Source organism: Thalassophryne amazonica, chromosome 8 (assembly GCF_902500255.1).
Source record: "Thalassophryne amazonica chromosome 8, fThaAma1.1, whole genome shotgun sequence".
Lineage (NCBI taxonomy): Eukaryota > Metazoa > Chordata > Actinopteri > Batrachoidiformes > Batrachoididae > Thalassophryne > Thalassophryne amazonica.
Window position 1 is genome coordinate 84784126 of NC_047110.1, and position 24198 is coordinate 84808323.

The 24198-nt window shown below is 42.9% G+C and overlaps 1 protein-coding gene across 3 annotated transcripts in view; it reads left to right on the forward strand.

The window, feature by feature from the left end:
• Positions 1–24198, forward strand: part of hrasa (HRas proto-oncogene, GTPase a) — a 54239-nt gene that overhangs the window by 22952 nt on the left and 7089 nt on the right. For 2 of the 3 annotated variants that reach the window (XM_034176863.1, XM_034176861.1), the window contains exons 2-3: positions 17604–17747; positions 22007–22185. In XM_034176863.1, coding sequence (XP_034032754.1) covers positions 17637–17747; positions 22007–22185 — 290 coding nt within the window. In that variant the 5' untranslated portion in view covers positions 17604–17636. Of the gene's footprint in view, positions 1–17488; positions 17748–22006; positions 22186–24198 lie in introns of those variants that run through there. The other variant, XM_034176862.1, reaches the window with a different exon arrangement.

Genomic DNA, 24198 nt, shown 5'->3' on the forward strand with positions numbered 1-24198 from the left:
CACAGCATGATGCTGCCACCACCATGCTTCACTGTAGGGATGGTGCCTGGTTTCCTCCAAACATGATGCCTAGCATTCACACCAAAGAGTTCAATCTTTGTCTCATCAGACCAGAGAATGTTCTTTGTCATGGTGTGAGAGTCCTTCAGGTGCCTTTTGGCAAACTCCAAGTGGGCTACCATGTGCCTTTTATGAAGGAGTGGCTTCTGTCTGGCTACTGGGGAGGTAATGGTCTAGTGGTTAAGGCGTTGGCCTTGAGACAAGAAGATCCTTGGTTCAAATCCCAGCCTGACTGGAAAATCACTCAGGGGCCTTGGGCAAGGTCTTTAATCCCCTGTTGCTCCTGGTGTGTAGTGAGCACCTTGTATGGCAGCACCCTGAAATCGGGGTGAATGAGAGACATTATTTGCAAAGCACTTTGAGCGTCTGATGCAGATGGAAAAGTGCTATATAAATGCAGTCCATTTACCATTTTCTATTTACTCTACCATACAGGCCTGATTTCCACCCTCTACAGAGGAATGCTAGAGCTCTGACAGAGTGACCATCGGGTTCTTGGTCACCTCCCTGACTAAGGCCCTTCACCCATGTTTACTCACTTTAGATGAGAGGCCAAATCCAGGAAGCATCCTCTTTGGGACCTTGAAAGCAGTAGAAATGTTTCTGTACCCTTCCCCAGATTTGTGCCTGGAAATCAACCCTGTGTCAGAGACCTACAGACAATTCCTTTGACTTCATGCTTGGCTTGTGCTCTGACATGCACTGTCAACTGTGGGACCTTATATGTAGACAGGTGTGTACCTTTCCAAATCATGTCCAATCAACTGAATTTACCGCAGTTGGACTCCAATTAAACTGGTGAAACATCTTAAGGATGATCACTGGAAATAGGATGAGCTCAGTTTTGAGCTTCATGGCAAAGGTTGATGAATACTTATGTACATGTAATTTATTAGTTTTTATTTTTATTTTTAATAAATTTGCAAAAATCTCAGAAAATTTTTTTTTCAAATTTCACCTTGTCATAATGGGATGTTGTGAGTAGAACGTTGAGGAAAAAGTGAATTTCATCCATTTTGGAAATGTGGAAAAAGTGAAGTGCCATGAGTACTTTCTGGATGCTCTGTATTATAGACAGTTTTTGACATTGGTTCCCATCTTTAAATGTACATAAAATTCCCCCCGTAAAAAAAGCAGCTGATGCACACTCATGATTGTGATCTTCAACAGCTGTGTCCTCTGTCTACACAAAGCCCAGCTCAGTACCTGCCCCACTGACAAGTGCGTCAGAAAGCAGCTTCTCTACCAATGATTAATTTTGCTGTTCATCCCCATATACATGTGTGGATTATTTATCAGCTCCTGACATGTTCTAGTTTGAGCAGAGGTGGCACGGCTGTCTGTTCTCCTTCCTCGCAATCCTAATATCAGTCTGCAGTGTGGTGAATTCACACATTAGGTTGTCAGTTTTATGGTTTGGCAGGTGTACACTTCAGATGTGGTTATGAACAAAAAATGCAATATTCACAGTCTAGACTGCTGTGTCGGAGTGCACCTGTCAATCTCTCTCAGCCTTTATAATTTATGAATAGAAATCATTGTACTTTACAGGTATGAAGTTTTAAAGTAACACTGTTGAAAGCTTGATTTAAATACTGAAGTTAGAGTATCTTAAGAAACAAATGCAAATTAGCCACTTTTGTGTAATCACAACAATTATGAAATTAGAATAAATATATTCCAGAGTATAAATCGCACTGCAGTTTTTTCTGTATTATTGCCTCTGTTATTTGTGATTTTTGTGAATTGTTGCAGTGCACTTTTTGTTCTTGTCATTTATTCTTTTCATTATTGGAGTTTATTTTGTTTAGTGCTTTGATTCCTGGGAAAGCCTTATGTACATAGATATTATTAATAACAAGACCAACCAGAGATTTATGACGTCCGCCACTCCATATTCAGATCACCTCCAAAAATCAGTGGAGACTTCCATGCCCCAATATCTGTCTGTGGTGCAAATTTGGTGAGAATCCGTGAAGTAGTTTTGACATAATCCTTCAAAGCCTATATAAAGTGAAAATTCAGCATTATTTCATCATAAAAGGCCACAGAAGCGATCAGAGCGCCGCGGCTAAACGAGCTGCTGCTCATGCGTTCACTGCACGTCGGACATTTCAAAGCGTCACGGAATTTCACCTCGTTTCTATTTAAAACTGACTTTAGAATGATTTAAGAAGTTTTACCTTTATCATCTGATGGTTAATAATCCCATGAATCCATTTATTGCTCTGAGTGAAGAGACTCCATCTCAGACGTGTTGCTGTGGTCCGAAATGATGCATGCGCAGATGCAAAAGGCAGACCGATTTTTAGTGGCGGACTGTTCTGCCTGCTACACCAGATCACCTCCAAAATTTAATGGAGTAAAAATTTCATCAATATCCATGCAGTATTTTTGACACAATCCTGCTAACAGACAGATATGCTGTTATGCTGTTTCATATGCTGGCATATGAAAAATGTGCTGAATACGCTGGATACGTCGAATAAGTTATGTAGTTGTCACACCGTGACGATTTAGCCAGCATATGCTGACAGCCCCATTTCCACTGAGCGGTTCGGGTTGGTAGGGCACGGTATGGTACAGGTCGGAATGGTTAAGTCTGGCTTGGTTTGCGTTTCCACCGCCGGCACAACCCTTTTGTTTGGCAGGCGGAACACGTAAATATTGACAAGCACGTCATGGAGCACGCATACGCTGTTGCACAGCCTCTCTCCTCCACATGGAGGCCAAACAGAGTAATTTAATATTTATTAATTTTATTTTATTTTTGTCTTGGTGAATCATGGGATTTATTTTCATTGCGTGCAGAATGCTTAAGAGTTGATTGACGTCTGTGGTAAACGCTGATGTGAATGAATGAGGTGCTGTGACTCTTTCGACTTTTAAATTAAGTTCATTTTCTTATGGCACAATACGCCGGTGTTCTCTGGTTCAGGCTGAGAAACGCACAAAACACAGAGGGACCTCTTTAAAAACGCTACTTTTCTTCAGCCATTACAAGGAACTAAAGTATTTTCAGATGTCATTTTCCAAAATCAGAACGCCTTATGTGGATGCATTTTTGTCAGGCTGTGATGATGAACTGAAACAAACAGATTAAGACTTCATATTTACTCTATTGTGAATGGTTTTAATATTTGTAACACTCTGAACAGTTCGCATGTGGACTGCAGCTTTCAGTTGTTCAGCCAGTCAATGGACAGCATCAATGGACATACTTCAACTTATGAGTAACTTACAAGAAATGTGTGTCAACAATCGCATAACTTACCTAAAACCTATGGCCCACACATGCTGGACATATCAGTCCTGGTAGTCAGGAGGATATGAGACATGCTGGCATACGTCAAAAATATTGTGCATGCCCAAAGTTTTGTTGATGTGCTCGTCGTATTACAGTGTATATCAGCATGCTTCATCATGCTCTTAACTTTTATAAAACTTACCCATAACTTTATACGCCAGCGTATACATTTTTTAATATGGTCGGCATACGCTGGCTAAATCATCAAGGTGTGACAGGGGTGTTATTTCTGAATGATTTCACAAATGTTATTGTTGCATTTTTGTGCCTTTCATTCGGTAATGGTCTCCTCCTTGGTCTTGAGCCATAGAGCCCTGTTTGGTTTAGTATGTGGCATTTGGTACTAGCTGAACCCACCACTCCAAATTGATCCCTGCTGACCTGAAGTTCTTTACACCCCTATTCCACAGGACTCTGTTCTATTACTATCCCCCATGATCCAGAAAAAGTGCAAAAACAGGATGAAACGGCTTACTCCAGCATGCCTCCTATCAGGCTGACTTATAAAATGCAGACCTGGCAACTGGCTGGTTATAAAGGGCATACCTGGTGACTTGCTTGAAAACGAAAGTAAAGATGCTTTCCCCAATGGAACACATTCAAACAAGTTTTAAAAAAGAAGTTTTATAAAGAAATATAGCTTGTTCAGAGTGTATTCCACCATGTTGGATTATTTTGTTTGCGTAAGCAACCAGCTGGCATTACACTGCCTTCACTGAGATCGGCAAACGCAGAATTATGCCACTCAGTGCAGGGCATAAAATAGACTTATGTATTTTGACCCCACCAGCTGGGGTCGTAGTGACTACTCATCTCTTCTCACTGTAAAACACCCATTCTGATTGAAAATGAAGGGTACCTAGTTGCTTTGCCTCTGTTTCTTGTTGCTAATCTGACTGTAGGTTTAGGGGTTAGGCTGGCTCTGTGGCTGAGCGTCCCATGTTGTTTTCTATACACCATTGGGAAACAAATCTGCAGGTTTGCTTGGAAACAGGACGGACACATCCGGATAATTATATCTCTGCTGTGGTTGAGAATTATAGCACAGAGAAAAATATTGACATGGATTTCTTTGTCCATTTCGCTGACGGTGTCGACAGCCACCTGTTCCACACAGACGAGCAGTGTCACAGTGGAGTAAAGGATGTGGGGCGGTATCCTGTGTGTGGTTAAAGGAGAGCAAATAAATGGCTGTCTTCAGGTAGTGACTCTTGTTTTTCTGTCGATCATTAACGTCAGTGAGCCGGACAGTGAGTCCTTCTCCTGTGTTCGCTCGCATGCTGGTACAGTTGCACATGTCACAGAGGACATACAAATTCAAAACCACATTGTGCCAAATACCAATGCGGATCTAGTTGTATCCGCTGTGGTGACCCTGACCAATAACGGTAGCAGCTGAACTGACAAAACAATTCATGTACAAATACAGTTGTATGCAATAGTTTAGGCACCCCTGATCATTTTCATGATTTTCCTTTATAAATCATTGGTTGTCTGGATCATAAGTTTCAGTTAAATATATCATATAACAGATGAACACACTGACATTTGAAAAGTGAAATGAAGTTTCTAGTATTTACAGAAAGTGTGCAGTAATTAAACAAAATTAGACAGGTGCATAAATTTGGAACGCTTGTCATTTGATTGATTTTAATACATTTGGCACTAATTATTGGAACACAAAATTGGTTTGGTAAGCTCATTGACCCTTGACCTCCTTATACAGGTGAATGTAATAATGAGAAACGGTATTTAAGGTGGCCATTTACAAACGTTTCTCTTCTATGCATCTCTTCTATTAGGGGCAACATGGGAGCCTCTAAACAACCCTCAAATGACCTGAAAAGATTGTTCAACATCATGGTTTAGGCCAGTGGTATCCAAACTATTCCAGAAAGGGTTCAAGAGGGTGCAGGTTTTCTTTGCAGCCACTGACTTCAGCAGGTGATTTTACCAATAAACTCATCCCACTTACTCAAAGGGATGTTAATTAGTGAAATCACCTGCTGAAGTCAGTGGCTGCAAAGAAAACCTGCACCTTCTCAGCCCTTTCTGGAATAGTTTGGACACAGCTGGTTTAGGGGAAGGATACAAAAAGCTATCTCAGAGATTTCAGCTATCAGTTTCCACTGTGAAGAACATAGTGAGGAAATGGAAGACTGCAGGCACAGTACTAGTTTATGCCCGAAGTGGCAGGCCAAGAAAAATCTCAGATAAGCTGAAGCGAAGGATGGTGAGAACAGTTATAGTCAACCCACAGACCTGCTCCAAAGACCTACAACATGATCTTGCTGCAGGTAGTGTCTGTGCATCATTCAACTATACAGTGCTCTTGGCACACAGAGGTGCTGTATGGGAGAGTAATGCTGAGGAAGCCTTTTCTGCGTACATGTCACAAACAAAGGTATGCTAAAGCACATTGGACAACTCAGCTTGTCCAAATATGCTTTCTGTAAATCCTATAAACTTCATTTCACTTCTCAAATATCACCATGTTTGCCTGCTATATGATATATACTCAACAAAAATATAAACGCAACACTTTTGGTTTTGCTCCCATTTTGTATGAGATTAACTCAACGATCTAAAACTTTTTCCACATACACAATATCACCATTTCCCTCAAATACTGTGCACAAACCAGTCTAAATCTGTGATAGTGAGCACTTCTCCTTTGCTGAGATAATCCATCCCACCTCACAGGTGTGCCATATCAAGATGCTGATTAGACACCATGATTAGTGCACAGGTGTGCCTTAGACTGCCCACAATAAAAGGCCACTCTGAAAGGTGCAGTTTTGTTTTATTGGGGGGGGGATACCAGTCAGTATCTGGTGTGACCACCATTTGCCTCATGCAGTGCAACACATCTCCTTCGCATCATCCGTGAAGAGAACACCTCTCCAAAGTGCCAAACAGCAGCGAATGTGAGCATTTGCCCACTCAAATCGGTTACGACGACGAACTGGAGTCAGGTCGAGACCCCGATGAGGACGACGAGCATGCAGATGAGCTTCCCTGAGACAGTTTCTGACAGTTTGTGCAGAAATTCTTTGGTTATGCAAACTGATTGTTCCAGCAGCTGTCCGAGTGGCTGGTCTCAGACGATCTTGGAGGTGAACATGCTGGATGTGGAGGTCCTGGGCTGGTGTGGTTACACGTGGTCTGCGGTTGTGAGGCTGGTTGGATGTACTGCCAAATTCTCTGAAACGCCTTTGGAGACGGCTTATGGTAGAGAAATGAACATTCAATACACGAGCAACAGTTCTGGTTGACATTCCTGCTGTCAGCATGCCAATTGCACGCTCCCTCAAATCTTGCGACATCTGTGGCATTGTGCTGTGTGATAAAACTGCACCTTTCAGAGTGGCCTTTTATTGTGGGCAGTCTAAGGCACACCTGTGCACTAATCATGGTGTCTAATCAGCATCTTGATATGGCACACCTGTGAGGTGGGATGGATTATCTCAGCAAAGGAGAAGTGCTCACTATCACAGATTTAGACTGGTTTGTGCACAGTATTTGAGAGAAATGGTGATATTGTATATGTGGAAAAAGTTTTAGATCTTTGAGTTCATCTCATACAAAATGGGAGCAAAACCAAAAGTGTTGCGTATTTAACTGAAATTGCTGATCCAAACAATCAATGATTTATAAAGGAAAATCATGGAAATCAAAAGGGGTACCCAAACCTTTGCATACAACTGTATATCTCTTTGTCTTCCTCTGCCTCTTTCCCTGGGTCTTATCACCTCCATGATTGCAGATTTGTCAAAATGTCTTACCTGGGCTCTATTTGTAGTGCCAAATGTCAGACTGATTGGTGGTGAGTTTTCTGTGTGAGTGTTTTCAGATGTGTGCATAAGTATTTCCAATTACCAGATGTGTTTTGCATTTTTATTAAAAGTGTAGGAAACTGTTCTGCTCTCATTTTTCAAATTTGAACTGTACAGTACTCGTTCTTTAGGTATTTGTAAGAAATTTCTATTTCTTTGTTAAAATAAATAAATAAGTAAACGGGGAAGGTCCTGATTTGACCTTAAATAAACGGCTCCCCTCTAGCTGCCACCTTATCGTGGTGGGGGAGTTTGCGTACCCGGATGATCCTAGGAGCTATGTTGTCGGGGGCTTTGTGCTCCCTGTAGGGTCTCCAAAGGCAAACAGGTCCTAGGTGACGGGTCAGACTAAGGGCAGCTCAGAACCTCCATGACCAGTGAAAGATCAAGGACCGAGACGTCGCCCGGTATGGCGGAGCCGGGGTCCCACCCTGGAGCCAGGCCTGGGGTTGGGGCTCGCGTGCGAGCGCCTGGTGGTCGGGCCTTAGCCCATGGGGCCCGGCCGGGCTCAGCCCGAAGGAGCAACGTGGGCCTGCCCTCCTGTGGGTTCACCACCTGCAGAGGGGGCCATGGAGGTCGGGTGCAGAGGATTGGGTGGCGGTCGAGGGCGGGTGGCGCGGTCCATGCTCACAGCCCCTGGCTGTCGGGACGTGGAATGTCACCTCGCTGGGGGGCAAGGAGCCTCAGCTTGTGCGGGAGGTTGAGAGATACCGACTAGAGATAGTCGGGCTCACCTCCACGCACAGCATGGGCTCTGGTACCCAACTCCTAGAGAGGGGCTGGACGCTTCATTTTTCTGGCGTTGCCCACGGGGAGAGGCCGAGAGCTGGGGTTGCATTGCTTATTGCTCCCCAGCTCAGTCGCCATGTGTTGGAGTTCACTCCGGTGAACGAGAGGGTCGCGTCCCTACGCCTTCGGGTCGGGGACAGGTCTCTCACCGTTGTCTCGGCCTACGGGCCGAGCGGCAGTGCAGAGTACCCGACCTTCCTGGAGTCCCTGGGAGGGGTACTAGATAGCGCTCCGACTGGGGACTCAATTGTTCTCCTGGGGGATTTCAACGCCCACGTGGGCGGCGACAGTGATGATCGGGAAGCACGGCCTCCCCGATCTGAACCCGAGTGGTGTTCATTTGTTGGACTTCTGTGCTAGTCACAGTTTGTCCATCACGAACACCATGTTCGAGCACAAGGGTGTCCATAAGTGCACGTGGCACCAGGACACCCTGAGCCGGAGGTCGATGATCGACTTTGTAGTCGTATCATCTGACCTTCGGCCACGTGTCTCGGACGCTCGAGTAAAGAGAGGGGCAGAGCTGTCGACCGATCACCACGTGGTGGTGAGTTGGATCCGCTGGGAGGGGAGGAAGCCGGTCAGACCTGGCAGGCGCAAACGTATCGTAGGGGTCTGCTGGGAATGACTGGCGGAACCGTCTGTCAGGGAGGTCTTCAACTCCCACCTCCGGGAGAGCTTCTCCCAGATCCCGGGGGAGGTTGGAGACATGGAGTCCGAGTGGACCATGTTCTCCACCTCCATTGTTGATGCGGCCGCTCGTAGCTGTGGTCGCAAGGTCTCTGGTGCCTGTCGCAGCGGCAATCCCCGAACCCGGTGGTGGACACCGGAAGTAAGGGATGCCGTCAAGCTGAAGAAGGAGTCCTACTTATCTTTGTTGGTAGGTGGGACCCCAGAGGCAGCTGACAGGTACTGGCAGGCCAAGCGTGCCGCAGCCCGTGCGGTCGCAGAGGCAAAAACTCGGGTCTGGGAGGAGTTCGGGGAGGCTATGGAGGAGGACTATCGGTCGGCCTCGAAGAGATTCTGGCAAACCGTCCGACGCCTCAGGAGGCGGAAGCAGCTCTCCACCGGCACTGTTTACAGTGCGGGTGGGGAGCTGTTGACCCTGACTGGGGATGTTGTTGGGCGGTGGAAGGAGTACTTCGAGGATCTCCTCAATCCCATCGTCACGTCTTCCGAAGAGGAAGCAGAGACTGGGGACCCAGAGGCGGACTCATCCATTACCCAGGCAGAAGTCACCGAGGTGGTTAGAAAGCTCCTCGGTGGCAAGGCTCCTGGGGTGGATGAAATCCGTCCTGAGTACCTTAAGTCTCTGGATGTTGTGGGACTGTCTTGGCTGACACGCCTCTGCAACATTGCGTGGCGATCGGGGACAGTGCCTCTGGATTGGCAGACCGGGGTGGTGGTCCCTCTGTTTAAGAAGGGGGACCGGAGGGTGTGTTCCAACTATAGGAGATCACACTCCTCAGCCTCCCTGCTAAGGTCTATTCCAGAGTACTGGAGAGGAGAATTCGACCGATGGTCGAACCCCGGATTCAGGAGGAGCAGTGTGGTTTTCGTCCTGGTCGCAGCACACTGGACCAGCTCTACACGCTCCATCGGGTGCTCGAGGATTCATGGGAGTTCACCCAACTAGTCCACATGTGTTTTGTGGATCTGGAGAAGGCGTTCGACCGTGTCCCTCGGGGCACCCTGTGGGGAGTGCTCCGGGAGTACGGGGTCCGGGGTCCTTTGCTAAGGGCTATCCAGTCCCTGTACGACCGCAACAGGAGCTTGGTTCGCATTTCCGGTAGTAAGTCAAACCTGTTTCCAGTGCACGTTGGCCTCCGCCAGGGCTGCCCTTTGTCACCGGTTCTGTTCATTATTTTTATGGACAGAATTTCTAGGCGCAGCCAGGGTGTAGAGGGGGTCTGGCTTGGGAACCACAGAATCTCATCTCTGCTGTTTGCGGATGATGTGATTCTGTTGGCTTCGTCAAATCAGGACCTTCAGCGTGCACTGGGGCAGTTTTCAGCCGAGTGTGAGGCGTCCAGGATGAAAATCAGCACCTCCAAATCCGAGGCCATGCTTCTCGACTGGAAAAAGGTGCTTTGCCCTCTTCAGGTCGGTGGAGTGTCCTTGCCTCAAGTGGAGGAGTTTAAGTATCTCGGGGTCTTGTTCACGAGTGAGGGACGGATGGAGCGTAAGATCGATAGACGGATCGGTGCAGCGTCTGCAGTGATGCGGTCACTGTATCGGAGATTTGGCTCATGACCGAAAGAACGAGATCGCGGGTACAAGCGGCCAAGATGAGTTTCCTCCGCAGGGTGGCTGGGCGCTCCCTTAGAGATAGGGTGAGGAGCTCGGTCACTCGGGAGGAGCTCGGAGTCGAGCCGCTGCTCCTCCACGTCAAAAGCAGTCAGTTGAGGTGGCTCGGGCATCTTTTCCGGATGCCCCCTGGACGTCTTGCTGGAGAGGTGTTCTGGGCACGTCCCATTGGGAGGAGGCCCCGGGGAAGACCCAGGACACGCTGGAAGGATTACATCTCTCGGCTGGCTTGGGAATGCCTTGGGGTTCCCCCGGAGGAGCTGGGGGAGGTGTGTGTGGATCGCAAGGTCTGGGTGGCTTTGCTTGAGCTGCTGCCCCCGCGACCCGACTCCGGATAAAGCGGAAGAAAATGGATGGATGGATCGATAAACGGGGAAATAACACTTTTGTTGCTAAATACTGTAACTTTCAGCTCTTGTTTGACAAAAAGTAAGAAAAAAAATTATTGACTTCAGTGTTTTGTGTAAAACACGTGTGTTGCTGTTGATTTGAAAGTGTTTCGAAATGGTGCATGTGTGTATCATTTCGTTGCTAGAATGACATTTTTAGAAGAGATTTTTAGGTTTTGATTGTAGAGTTTCATTTTGCCAGAGCTGTGAGGTATTTTACAAAAAGTGTTGTGTCTTATCTTGCTTGTGTGTAGAGTTTTGACACAGTGAGCCAAATTTTGCAAAATGTGTGTAAGCAATCTGCAAAAACTGTAAAAACAAACATTTGAACATGTTAATATAATTCATTCTCAGTGTTGCAGACTTTGTGTTTTTTTTTTTTTTTTACAGCACACAGCCCACAGTTCAAAACATGTAAAATGTTGTGGCTTTGCAGTTTCACCTTTATTTTCTTGCAGCTCTACTTGTGAGTAATTGCTGAAATGATTAGTAGATTGTGTAAGTTGAGCAATAAATAGTAAAGAAAAAATTCTAGAAAGAAAATGTCAGCATATGACCAGTTCCAGATTCTCAAATTACACATTTGAATATTTTCTTTGTATTAAACTGTAAAGTGGATATCTTTTAGGTTTCCATTTAATTAATTCCTTTTCTCTCAAAAATTCTTGAAAGGGTAGTTGTAAAACAGCTAACTGATCATCTGCAGAGGAATGGTCTATTTGAAGAGTTTCAGTCAGGTTTTAGAATTCATCATAGTACAGAAACAGCATTAGTGAAGGTTACAAATGATCTTCTTATGGCCTCGGACAGTGGACTCATCTCTGTGCTTGTTCTGTTAGACCTCAGTGCTGCTTTTGATACTGTTGACCATAAAATTTTATTACAGAGATTAGAGCATGCCATAGGTATTAAAGGCACTGCGCTGCGGTGGTTTGAATCATATTTGTCTAATAGATTACAATTTGTTCATGTAAATGGGGAATCTTCTTCACAGACTAAAGTTAATTATGGAGTTCCACAAGGTTCTGTGCTAGGACCAATTTTATTCACTTTATACATGCTTCCCTTAGGCAGTATTATTAGACGGTATTGCTTAAATTTTCATTGTTACGCAGATGATACCCAGCTTTATCTATCCATGAAGCCAGAGGACACACACCAATTAGCTAAACTGCAGGATTGTCTTACAGACATAAAGACATGGATGACCTCTAATTTCCTGCTTTTAAACTCAGATAAAACTGAAGTTATTGTACTTGGCCCCACAAATCTTAGAAACATGGTGTCTAACCAGATCCTTACTCTGGATGGCATTACCCTGACCTCTAGTAATACTGTGAGAAATCTTGGAGTCATTTTTGATCAGGATATGTCATTCAAAGCGCATATTAAACAAATATGTAGGACTGCTTTTTTGCATTTACGCAATATCTCTAAAATCAGAAAGGTCTTGTCTCAGAGTGATGCTGAAAAACTAATTCATGCATTTATTTCCTCTAAGCTGGACTATTGTAATTCATTATTATCAGGTTGTCCTAAAAGTTCCCTAAAAAGCCTTCAGTTAATTCAAAATGCTGCAGCTAGAGTACTGACGGGGACTAGAAGGAGAGAGCATATCTCACCCATATTGGCCTCTCTTCATTGGCTTCCTGTTAATTCTAGAATAGAATTTAAAATTCTTCTTCTTACTTATAAGGTTTTGAATAATCAGGTCCCATCTTATCTTAGGGACCTCGTAGTACCATATCACCCCAATAGAGCGCTTCGCTCTCAGACTGCAGGCTTACTTGTAGTTCCTAGGGTTTGTAAGAGTAGAATGGGAGGCAGAGCCTTCAGCTTTCAGGCTCCTCTCCTGTGGAACCAGCTCCCGATTCGGATCAGGGAGACGGACACCCTCTCTGCTTTTAGGATTAGGCTTAAAACTTTCCTTTTTGCTAAAGCTTATAGTTAGGGCTGGATCAGGTGACCCTGAACCATCCCTTAGTTATGCTGCTATAGACGTAGACTGCTGGGGGGTTCCCATTATGCACTGTTTCTTTCTCTTTTTGCTCTGTATGCACCACTCTGCATTTAATCATTAGTGATCGATCTCTGCTCCCCTCCACAGCATGTCTTTTTCCTGGTTCTCTCCCTCAGCCCCAACCAGTCCCAGCAGAAGACTGCCCCTCCCTGAGCCTGGTTCTGCTGGAGGTTTCTTCCTGTTAAAAGGGAGTTTTTCCTTCCCACTGTAGCCAAGTGCTTGCTCACAGGGGGTCGTTTTGACCGTTGGGGTTTTACATAATTATTGTATGGCCTTGCCTTACAATATAAAGCGCCTTGGGGCAACTGTTTGTTGTGATTTGGCGCTATATAAAAAAATTGATTGATTGATTGATTGAATTAGCATTACTTTTGGCTCATTAACTGATACTTTTTCTGTTTTCTTATATCTCATAGGCTACATGTTACTTGAAAAATGAAGAAATTTTTTTTTTGACATATAACATGATGCTGACACTAATGTTTAGTTGCAGTCTGACTTCTGAGGTTGCTGTTAGACTTCAAACAGCTTTCGCTTTTTATTACCTCCACCAACAAAGTTGACAGGAGGTAATGTTTTCACCTGTTTGTTTGTTTGTCTGTAAATAGTCTGTAACCCACAATTTTTCATATATCGTTATGGATTCATATCGTGATAGGCAAGAACTGATTCAGTTTTCAAGGTCATGGGTCAAAGGTCAAAGTCAGGAAAAATCTTGGAACACTGGAAAATCCCTATCCTTTTATACTGAACCGATTTTAAAAAATTCATCTCTGTCAAAAATGATCAAATTTCTTTCATATTTGAGAGTGTTATATAGGATTGTATCCCATATAGACTGACAAAGTTTGAGCCAGATTACAGATTTTGTGGGCATTTAAATTTAACATCGAACACCCCATTTAATGTATATTTTACATTTTATCTTCATCAAACATGCACCAATCACTCTGATATTTGAAAGTGAGGTGCAGACTGGCACTCACTATCGTCTGACAAATTTTGATCTGGATCTGACTTGGATTGTGGATTTTGTGGACATTTGAATTTAATATTGAAAAGCCCATTTGGTGTACATTTTGCACTTTGCCTCAGTCACTCTCATTTGTCTGTTATGGATTTATCTACACCACCAAAATTGGATGGAGGTTCCACTGCCAAAAAGCAATGACAAATTGTGCATAGCAGAGATAACCAATATTCTGTGAAAATTAACTGAAAAAGAATTCAGAAACTGAAAATGTTTGGGGGGAAAATGACAACACCACAAAAAACTTTGATTCAAGTGCATGAACTAAATACATACTCCTGACATTTGATGTCATCTAATTTAGCTTATGAAAGGCCACTTCTAACAGGACCAAGGTAAAAATTTGTGGAATTGGAAACTAGTGTTGGTGGAGGTTTGCGCTCTGTGAACGCGGTGCTCTAGTTTAGATGTATGTTTTGTTCCATGTGACTCTCGTTAATACTGTGATGGTGCCATCAGCATAAGATTTTCTCAAAATGTGCCGCATTTAAGGAGCACATTAGTCAACATTGTCACTGAAACAGCACATTTGGAGATGACGGCAAAACCAGAAACATCTACTTAGCCTACAACTCTTTATTAGAATTATAACTGTTTGGGTGGGCTGGCTGTGGTGGTGATGGTCCAGTTGTGTTGCTTTGGCTTGGATAGTTTAGTTGAATTTATGTAAAGTAGTAAAAGATTGTTTTTGGTGTCATTTTAAAGGGGATAAATTTTGAAATTTTAATATAAATATACATTTTTAAACTTCACAGATATAAAAATTTATTGTGAATTTTTAAAACAACTACAGTATCCATATACAACCCCTGGCAATAATTATGGAATCACCGGCCTCGGAGGATATTCACTCAGTTGTTTAATTTTGTAGAAAAAAAGCAGATCACAGACATAACACAAAACTAAAGTAATTTCAATTGGCAACTTTCTGGCTTTAAGAAACACTATAAGAAATCAGGAAAAATAATTGTGGCAGTCAGTAACGGTTACTTTTTTAGACCAAGCAGAGGGAAAAAATATGGACTCACTCAATTCTGAGGAATAAATTATGTAGTCACCCTGTAAATTTTCATCCCCAAAACTAACACCTGCATCAAATCAGATCTGCTCGTTAGTCTGCATCTAAAAAGGAGTGATCACACCTTGGAGAGCTGTTGCACCAAGTGGACTGACATGAATCATGGCTCCAACACAAGCGATGTCAATTGAAACAAAGGAGAGGATTATCAAACTCTTAAAAGAGGGTAAATCATCACGCAATGTTGCAAAAGATGTTGGTTGTTCACAGTCAGCTGTGTCTAAACTCTGGACCAAATACAAACAACATGGGAAGGTTGTTAAAGGCAAACATACTGGTAGACCAAGGAAGGCATCAAAGCGTCAAGACAGAAAACTTAAAGCAATATGTCTCAAAAATCGAAAATGCACAACAAAACAAATGAGGAACGAATGGGAGGAAACTGGAGTCAACGTCTGTGACTGAACTGTAAAAAACCGCCTAAAGGAAATGGGATTTACATACAGAAAAGCTAAGCGAAAGCCATCATTAACACCTAAACAGAAAAAAACAAGGTTACAATGGGCTAAGGAAAAGCAATCGTGGACTGTGGATGACTGGATGAAAGTCATATTCAGTGATGAATCTTGAATCTGCATTGGGCAAGGTGATGATGCTGGAACTTTTGTTTGGTGCCGTTCCAATGAGATTTATAAAGATGACTGCCTGAAGAGAACATGTAAATTTCCACAGTCATTGATGATATGGGGCTGCATGTCAGGTAAAGGCACTGGGGAGATGGCTGTCATTCCATCATCAATAAATGCACAAGTTTACATTGATATTTTGGACACTTTTCTTATCCCATCAATTGAAAGGATGTTTGGGGATGGTGAAATCATTTTTCAAGATGATAATGCGTCTTGCCATAGAGCAAAAACTGAAAACATTCCTTGCATAAAGACACATAGAGTCAGTGTCATGGCCTGCAAATAGTCCGGATCTTAATCCAATTGAAAATCTTTGGTGGAAGTTGAAGAAAATGGTCCATGACAAGACTCCAACCTGCAAAGCTGATCTGGCAACAGCAATCAGAGAAAGTTGGAGCCAGATTGATGAAGAGTACTGTTTGTCACTCATTAAGTCCATGCCTCAGAGACTGCAAGCTGTTATAAAAGCCAGAGGTGGTGCAACAAAATACTAGTTATGTGTTGGAGCGTTCTTTTGTTTTTCATGATTCCATAATTTTTCCCCTCTGCTTGGTCTAAAAAAGTAACCGTTACTGACTGCCACAATTTTTTTTTCCTGATTTCTTATAGTGTTTCTTAAAGCCAGAAAGTTGCCATTTGAAATGACTTTAGTTTTGTGTCATGTCTGTGATCTGCTTTTTTTCTACAAAATTAAACAACTTGAATGAACATCCTCCGAGGCCGGTGATTCCATAATTTTTGCCAGGGGTTGTATTTGATCAAACAGCAAGTCTGAGATGGTAAATATTTGCTGTTTTTACTTGATAAACCAACATTTTGTTGTTTTCAGTTGATAATTTAATTGATAATCGGCCATTTCAGTACTTCTTTATTGGCAAAAAAATATTTTTATTGCATTTGTCTTTGCATCCCATGGAACTTAAATTTGTTTCTTGCAAGAATTGCTGATGTTGATCATCCTACTTTGATGTGTTGATACTTTTGTGTAAGTTTACTAATTTTGGATCAGATCTGCAAGAAGGCTGAGTATAAATTAGTAAAATCTGCCGATGTCTTTTTGTTGTCTCAGTACAGCATTGTTACTGTTAATGTTCCTGCATTTAGTGGTGTTAATTTGTCACACACCTGAGGTACAAATAAATAAAATCTATTGTACATTTATTGTAAAACTACCTGCCACATGTTCTGTTTTAGAAATGGAATCTTTAAACCCTCGCACTGTGAATTTCAAACCTTCTTGTATGACAGTAGGTATTCACTGGGAGCGTGGCCGTTTTTAGACACTTTGATTTTTACCATTCAATGCCTCGTTGGTTAGTTTTAGCACTAAATATTATAGCAGTGTTAAACTTTCCCAATCGTGTTTTCAGATGCCCACGAGGTGCCAGGTTTTGTCTTACTGTCGACTTTGCATTTGCTGTGTAATGCTGCAGAGAACAGACGTCACTGCTCGTTTCTTTTGAGGCCCAACATGTTTCTTTCATAAGACGCTTTGATTTACGGTGATAGCCAGCCACGTTTTATTGAGTCGATCTGTGAAGTGTGTTCACTGAGCCCACAGGGGGCCAACCAGAGGCACACCTGCAGTTATAAATCTCCTCTTTTAGGCCCGATGGTGTCGTTCTGGATCGATTCCTGTGGATGATTTGATGCAAAGAAACGGATCACAGCAGCAGGCCGGCTCATTGTGGAAGAGTGGTGCAAATCCCAAGAGATTTACCGTTTTTGCTTAAAATTACGTTGTTGGTTTTTGGGGTTGGAATTTCTGTTTTTAATGGAGGTGGGGGCACCCCCCTCCTCCCCCCTTCCCCCAGCCTCTCACATTCTGTCTTTGAATCCGTGCTCTCTGTTGTAAGTGCATCAGTAATGTGCAGAGTGATGAGGAGCAGCGTGCTGGTGTCATGCATGGCCCTCCCCCTCCTCTCTCACACACTGCTCACACCGAACAGCAGAGGACAGGAACACAAAGTACCTTCAGTAGAATTCTTAGTTTTCCACTGTGAGTCTCAACTTCAGCCATAACCACACACACACACACACTACGTGTCTTTGTATAGCTGAGCCCTTGTCAGCTGTTGTGTCATATCTAATAACTCCTCTTTGTTTTATGCTGTTTTAACCTGCACTCTTCTCCTCCCTTTTCTTTTTTCCTTCCCAGCATCAGCGTGTTTACTGAGCAGTGGCTGGAAAGATGACGGAGTATAAGCTGGTGGTGGTCGGTGCTGGAGGTGTGGGCAAGAGCGCGCTAACCATCCAGCTCATCCAGAACCACTTTGTGGATGAATACGACCCCACCATAGAGGTTCGGCTGCCTTCTGCACATTCTAATAAAAGATCTGGATTTTAGGGTTGGGTTACGCATGCTGCTCTGTGTATATTACAGTTACTATACCTACATGATGGAAGCAGAGACTGCTTTTGCAGAATGGTTTGCAAAATAGTTTGGGGTGTTATCAATTAATTCATAAAAATCATAAATCATCAATTTTAAAATAACAGATGTGACTACACTGGCACATGAGCTCCTGAATCAAGCTACATGCACCATGAATCAGTTGATCGCTCCACTTTAATGTTATAAATCGATTGAGCTAAAGTATGATGCTGCTACTGTGGTGTAATGTTTTTTTACTAAAGTCAAGCATTGTGCTAAAGACAAACATATTATGATGATATGCAAATGCCACAAGATGATTACGTTGTGTGAAATGATGTATTGCTGACAACATTTAAAGGAAAAGAAAACCCACTGATAAAATACTGCTGGGAAGATAGGGTGTGCTATAAACGATTGATGTGTATGAATGAAAATAAGATTACAACAAACAATATTATTTTATTAATATTATTCTAATATTCTATAATAATATTCTTACAATTGAAATATCTGCCTCCGAAAGTCAGCATTTAAGCAGAATTTGACGATTTCATAAATGCCACAATTGACACAATTTTAACCAATCAGAAAAACAACCCAGGATCGCTTGCGGCACTGCTGCGACGTATAATGGGCACAGAAAACTACAGATGGCGAACACGCGCTGATGTAAAAGTCCTCTCTCTCTCTTTCTCTCTCCCTCGCTCTCTCTCTGACCTCTATCGCTCTCTCTGTCTCTCCCTCTCTCTCTCTCCCTCGCTCTTGATGTCTCTCCCTCGCTCACTGTTTCCTGAGCAAACACAAAGCGTTTCAACTGTAAAATAAATTCAGTGTCTAAATGTATCATCATTGGCACTCACGGGAGTAACTGGATAAACATTGAAGGATTTTGGTGGTTTTCAGCGGAGAGAAAGTGAATCTCTGTTTGGCTCTCCTCTTCAGCTGCGCCCTGAGCTGCAGCTTCACAGCCTCGGGACGTTGAAGCGGCTGATTTTCATTAACAATTTGGTTTATTTTTTGGAAAATCCATACTCTGTGGCACAGACCATTTGAACCCGAGAGCCGTACGGAAATTTGCCTTTACCAGTGGATTAAAACTTGTCTCTGGTGCGGTGCATGGAAGAAACAGCTCATCTTCAGCACAGAAACTTCCCACTCCCCCTCCTCCCATTCAGCAGTAAACAGCAGAGAGCACAACAGAGGTTTCACAGACATGGTTTCTCTCCAGTATTGAAAAATCTCGCAGGTTGGATTGGGAAATTCCAATCTGCGAACTACGTCGGTATCAGAACCCGATGTTGGTTCGGGATCCGGGATGTTGATTGCTGCTTACGTGCTTTGCCCCTTCTATACTGAAGGGCGACACTGGCCAAGTTGTGAACCTCTGTGCCTCTGTGGCGGCACATATCGCTGTTATAGCAGCCGGCATGGCTGCCTGCTGGTGGCTTTAGACCAGCCATACATAAACGCTCTTAACTTTAACATAAATGATCACACATGCCTACAGCTTTTCATATGGGCTCTCAATATCATAATCTAAATTATCAGTGGGTTTTCTTTTCCTTTAACATATGTTTAGAATGATAAGTGTATACTATTTTTGCACAGACTAGGTAATAGCCTTTAGAAAAAATTGATGTTGTATTGCACTATATGCAAAAACATACTGTATGTTGTGTGAAAGACATACACTGTTTTTTTAATATATCATAAGACAGAATTTGAAATTAAAGGTAAAAATTTAAGTAAAGAACTTATTTTTAAAAAAGGAAAATTGAATTAGACCAGACCTATTGGTGGACAACATAAGACCACAGTGGGGAAAAAAAAATTAGAGCTGCAGGTGCAGGCCCCGAATGGTGAATTTCCATGACCCAGAGTTGAACTCACAAAACCTGGGGACTTTCCAAAAAATAATATCATCCACAGATGTTGTTTTAATATATTTATTTATCTATATTTAGAAAAGACCACCCTTTTGGGGTGAAGTAATTGCCTTCTTCACAGTATATATGTTGAGGGCAAACCTTTGTGAAATCAAAGCTTTTCTGGTGTTCTTGATGACTGTGAAAGTGCTTCCTTGGCTGACAAATAAAGAACTGTTGATTTGGGACTTTTTTCTGAACAATTGAGCACAGCTAAAACACTTAGACTCTCGTCTGGTGATAAAGAACTCTGTCCAGAGTCTCCACGACACCACTTCTGCATCTTCAAACTGTCATAAACGTTTAAAGGTTGGCGTGAGGCTCTCACAAGACTGGTCACAGTAATGTTAATTTTACAAAGTAATAATGAAATCAATATGTCCATTAGTAGTAGGTGAATTAATGGATAAATGCTTGAACTTTACATTCAAAATTTCTATCCCCCATCCATCCGCTTTCGCTGATTAGCGTAATATCTCAAGAACCAGTTGACCAGTCCATATTTAGCATGAGGGTGTATTAGGTTGGTCCTCCGGCACTAGTCAGTTACGGTGACCTTGGAGTCAGTTTCACAGTCACAGTGAGAGATTTTCATTGTTACCCTTGTTAGCGTGATATCTCAAGAACCACTTAACAAGTTCATTCATATTTAGCATAAGGGTGTACTAGGGTGATCCCCCGACATGTTGTATTAATGATTAGTGGAGACCGGGTGGATATGTCAACTCCTGATGATTCTTGTTTAATACTGTCACACCAGTTCAGAAGGGGAAAGTTGCACTTTGCTATTTATACAATGCTAGGTTCTGCTTCTGGGCTTATTCTATGCTGTGCTTTCTACTACTGTCTGTGTTGCTGCCCCCAGTGGTGAACAAAAGGCTAGCAGAGGCAGCACCAACAAGCTTCAGCACAGTAGTAAAAACCTGAAGACAGAACCTGGTTCTTCATTAAATATGACTTTGAAAGTAAGCAATGCGGCTTTGGCTTATTCTGATTTATCGTAAAATATTAATGTTGACATAAAACAATGAATTGTATCATATTACACTGAATCATTCTGTAATAAACACTGTCCCTGAATTGTGTCATAGTGCATTTATTGAGATATGTATTGGAGATCATTTTATAAAGGAGAGATGCACACCCCTAATTGTACTTAATATTGCTTATTCCATTAAAAAAAAAAAAACACTGATGTTGAAATCTTGTCCACATTATGCCCCATGCCCATATAGCATTGTTTTCTGGGCATTAGCGCCTTTTTTATTCAGTTGTTCTAAAAGGGAATGGCACACATGCAGTGGCAAAAAAGAAGACCAGTCTAGAAAAAAGAAAAAAAAAAAAAACAGCAAACCCAGCACTTTTTTTCTGAGCGGACCGCTTATTTTGTGCACCCACTCAGAGAGCTTTTAAATTGAAAAGTTGTCAAGTTTTCAGAAAGGCACCGTTACATCAGTTCAGCATCTGTTCGGGCAAACGAGAGGAGAGGATTATTATTGCTGATTTGCCAGTCAAAATCTATCACTACAGAAACAACAACAAAAAAAGCCTCATCCGTAAGCAGATTGGACAGACATTTGGTTTTTTGCACTGGGTGAGTACGTTTTTGGGCACTCACTTGGGGCTTTTCCACCAGAAAAATAATGCTGTATGGACACAGGGCCTTATGGGAAGCTGCAATTTGTCTAAACTATCAAACAGGCTTGTTACAGAGTTACTACTCAACAAAATTGTCTGCATCATTTGCAGACGGCTCAATCTCAACTTGAGCTAATTTAATTAAATGTTCTTTCTGTCTGCTCTCTAAACAAACAGACTTCCAAACTGTGTTTTAAGAAGAAATATTTACTCTGCGTGTCTTTGTAATTCCTCTTGTCTTCATGAAAACAAGTCACAAAGTCACTGCAAAGTGGAGAGAGAAACCAGAGAATGTCATTTTCAACCCCCCCCGTCTCATCTCTCTCTTTCTCACCACGCCTGTTTCTGTCCAGACAATGTCTTTTTTGTGTATTTACATTCCTGGCCCCTCTGCGCTAACAAACAAAAGGACACCACTCCATGTTTTTGCGGCTGTGTGCTGGAAGGCTGACCACCAACTCCCCTCTGACCCAACATCTGTCTGTGTCATCAATTTGGATCTGTTTTACACTTCCAGTGATGGACCGTCTGGTTACCGGGGGTTACACTTCATCACCCCATCACTCACTCATTCACACTTACTCATCTGATGTGTTTGTCACATCTCTTATATTTCTGCAGGACTCGTACAGGAAACAGGTGGTGATTGATGGGGAGACCTGCCTCCTGGACATCCTTGACACTGCAGGTCAGGAGGAGTACAGCGCCATGAGGGACCAGTACATGAGGACAGGGGAGGGATTCCTCTGTGTCTTTGCTATCAATAACACCAAGTCTTTCGAGGACATCCACCAGTACAGGTACGTGAGGGAGAGACAAAGAGCAGATGCATCGCATGTGATGACATTGATGTTGAGCAGGAAGCGATCTGCAGAGTTTGTGTGTATGTGCATGTACATGTGTGTATTTGCTGTCCAGTTCACTGAGAGGTGGAGTACATATAGGAAATTATTGCTGTCAATACTTGCCATGTGTACTGCAGGAACTCCCACCACGGCCGTGTGTGTGTGTGTGTGTGTGTGTGTGTGTGTGTGTGTGTGTGTGTGTGTGTGTGTGTGTGTGTGTGTGTGTGTGTGTGTGTGTGTGTGTGCGTGCGTGCGGTGCGCGCACGCTAGCTCTCTGCAGTAGATGGGTGATGTCATGCTGTAGTGTTTAGCAGGGCTAAAGAAAGCTTAGCCTCCAGCTGTAGGACTACAGCCCATTGCCAATGAAATGGATCCTCACTCAATTGAAGGAGCTGGGGGAGGTCAGACTCCCAAAGACACGGAAGGAGAGTGAAATGAAGGCATCAAAACTTTGTCTTTTTCCTTGCTCATCATGTTGGACACCCTTGTGCAACTCTTGGCATGCCACATGTAAGAAACTGCAATGACTTTTCAACCTCTTCTCGGTTTTAGAGGGTTTTGATTTTAATGCATTTGTCACTTTGAAGTCAGCATTTCTTAACATTCCATTAGGCTAGTTGCTAGAATAATTGGTAGGCTGCTTCAGTTGTACCCCCTCAAACAAAGGTTTGGGAAGGCTGCATATACAACCCCAATTCCAGTGAAGTTGGGACATTCTGTAAAATGTAAATAAAAACAGAATACAATGATTTGCAAATCCTCTTCAACCTATATTCAATTGAATACACCATAAAGACAAGATATTTAATGTTCAGACTGATAGACTTTATTGTTTTTGTGCAAATATTTGCTCATTTTGAAATGGATGCCTGCAACATGTTTCAAAAAAGCTGGGACAGTGGTATGTTTACCACTGTGTTACATCACCTTTCCTTCTGATAACACTCAATAAGCATTTGGGAACTGAGGACACTAATTGTTGAAGCTTTGTAGGTGGAATTCTTTCCCATTCTTGCTTGATGTATGACTTCAGTTTTTCAACAGTCCGGGGTTTCCATTGTTGTATTTTGCGCTTCATAATGCACCACACATTTTCAATGGGTGACAGGTCTGGACTGCAGGCAGGCCAGTCTAGTACCCGCACTCTTTTACTACGAAGCCACGCTGTTGTAACACGTGCAGAATGTGGCTTGGCATTGTCTTCCTGAAATAAGCAGGGACGTCCCTGAAAAAGACATTGCTTGGATGACAGCATGTGTTGCTGCAAAACCTGGATGTACCTTTCATGATTGATGGTGCCATCACAGATGTGTAAGTTGCCCATGCCATGGGCACTAACACACCCCCATACCATCACAGATGTGTAAGTTGCCCATGCCATGGGCCACAGATGCTGGCTTTTGAACTATGCGCTAGTAACAATCTGGATGGACTTTTTCCTGTTTTGTCCAGAGGATACGACGTCCATTATTTCCAAAAACAATTTGAAATGTGGACTCATCAGACCACAGCACACTTTTCCACTTTGCATCTGTCCATTTCAAATGAGCTTGGGCCCAGAGAAGGCGTGACGTTTCTGGATGTTGTTGATGTATGGCTTTCGCTTTGCATTCATGGTAGAATTTTAACTTCCACTTGTAGATGTAGCGAGGAACTGTGTTAACTGACAATGGTTTTCTGAAGTGTTCCTGAGCCCATGCGGTAAGATCCTTTACATAATGATGTCGGTTTTTAATGCAGTGCCACCTGAGGGATCAAAGGTCATGGGCATTTAATGTTGGTTTTCGGCCTTGCCGCTTACGTGTAGAAAGTTCTCCAGATTCTCTGAATCTTCTGATTATATTAGGGACTGTAGATGATGGAATCCCTACATTCCTTGCAATTGAACGTGGAGAAACATTGTTCTTAAACTGTTGGACTATTTTTTCATGCAGTTGTTCACAAAGTAGTGATCCTCACCCCATCTCT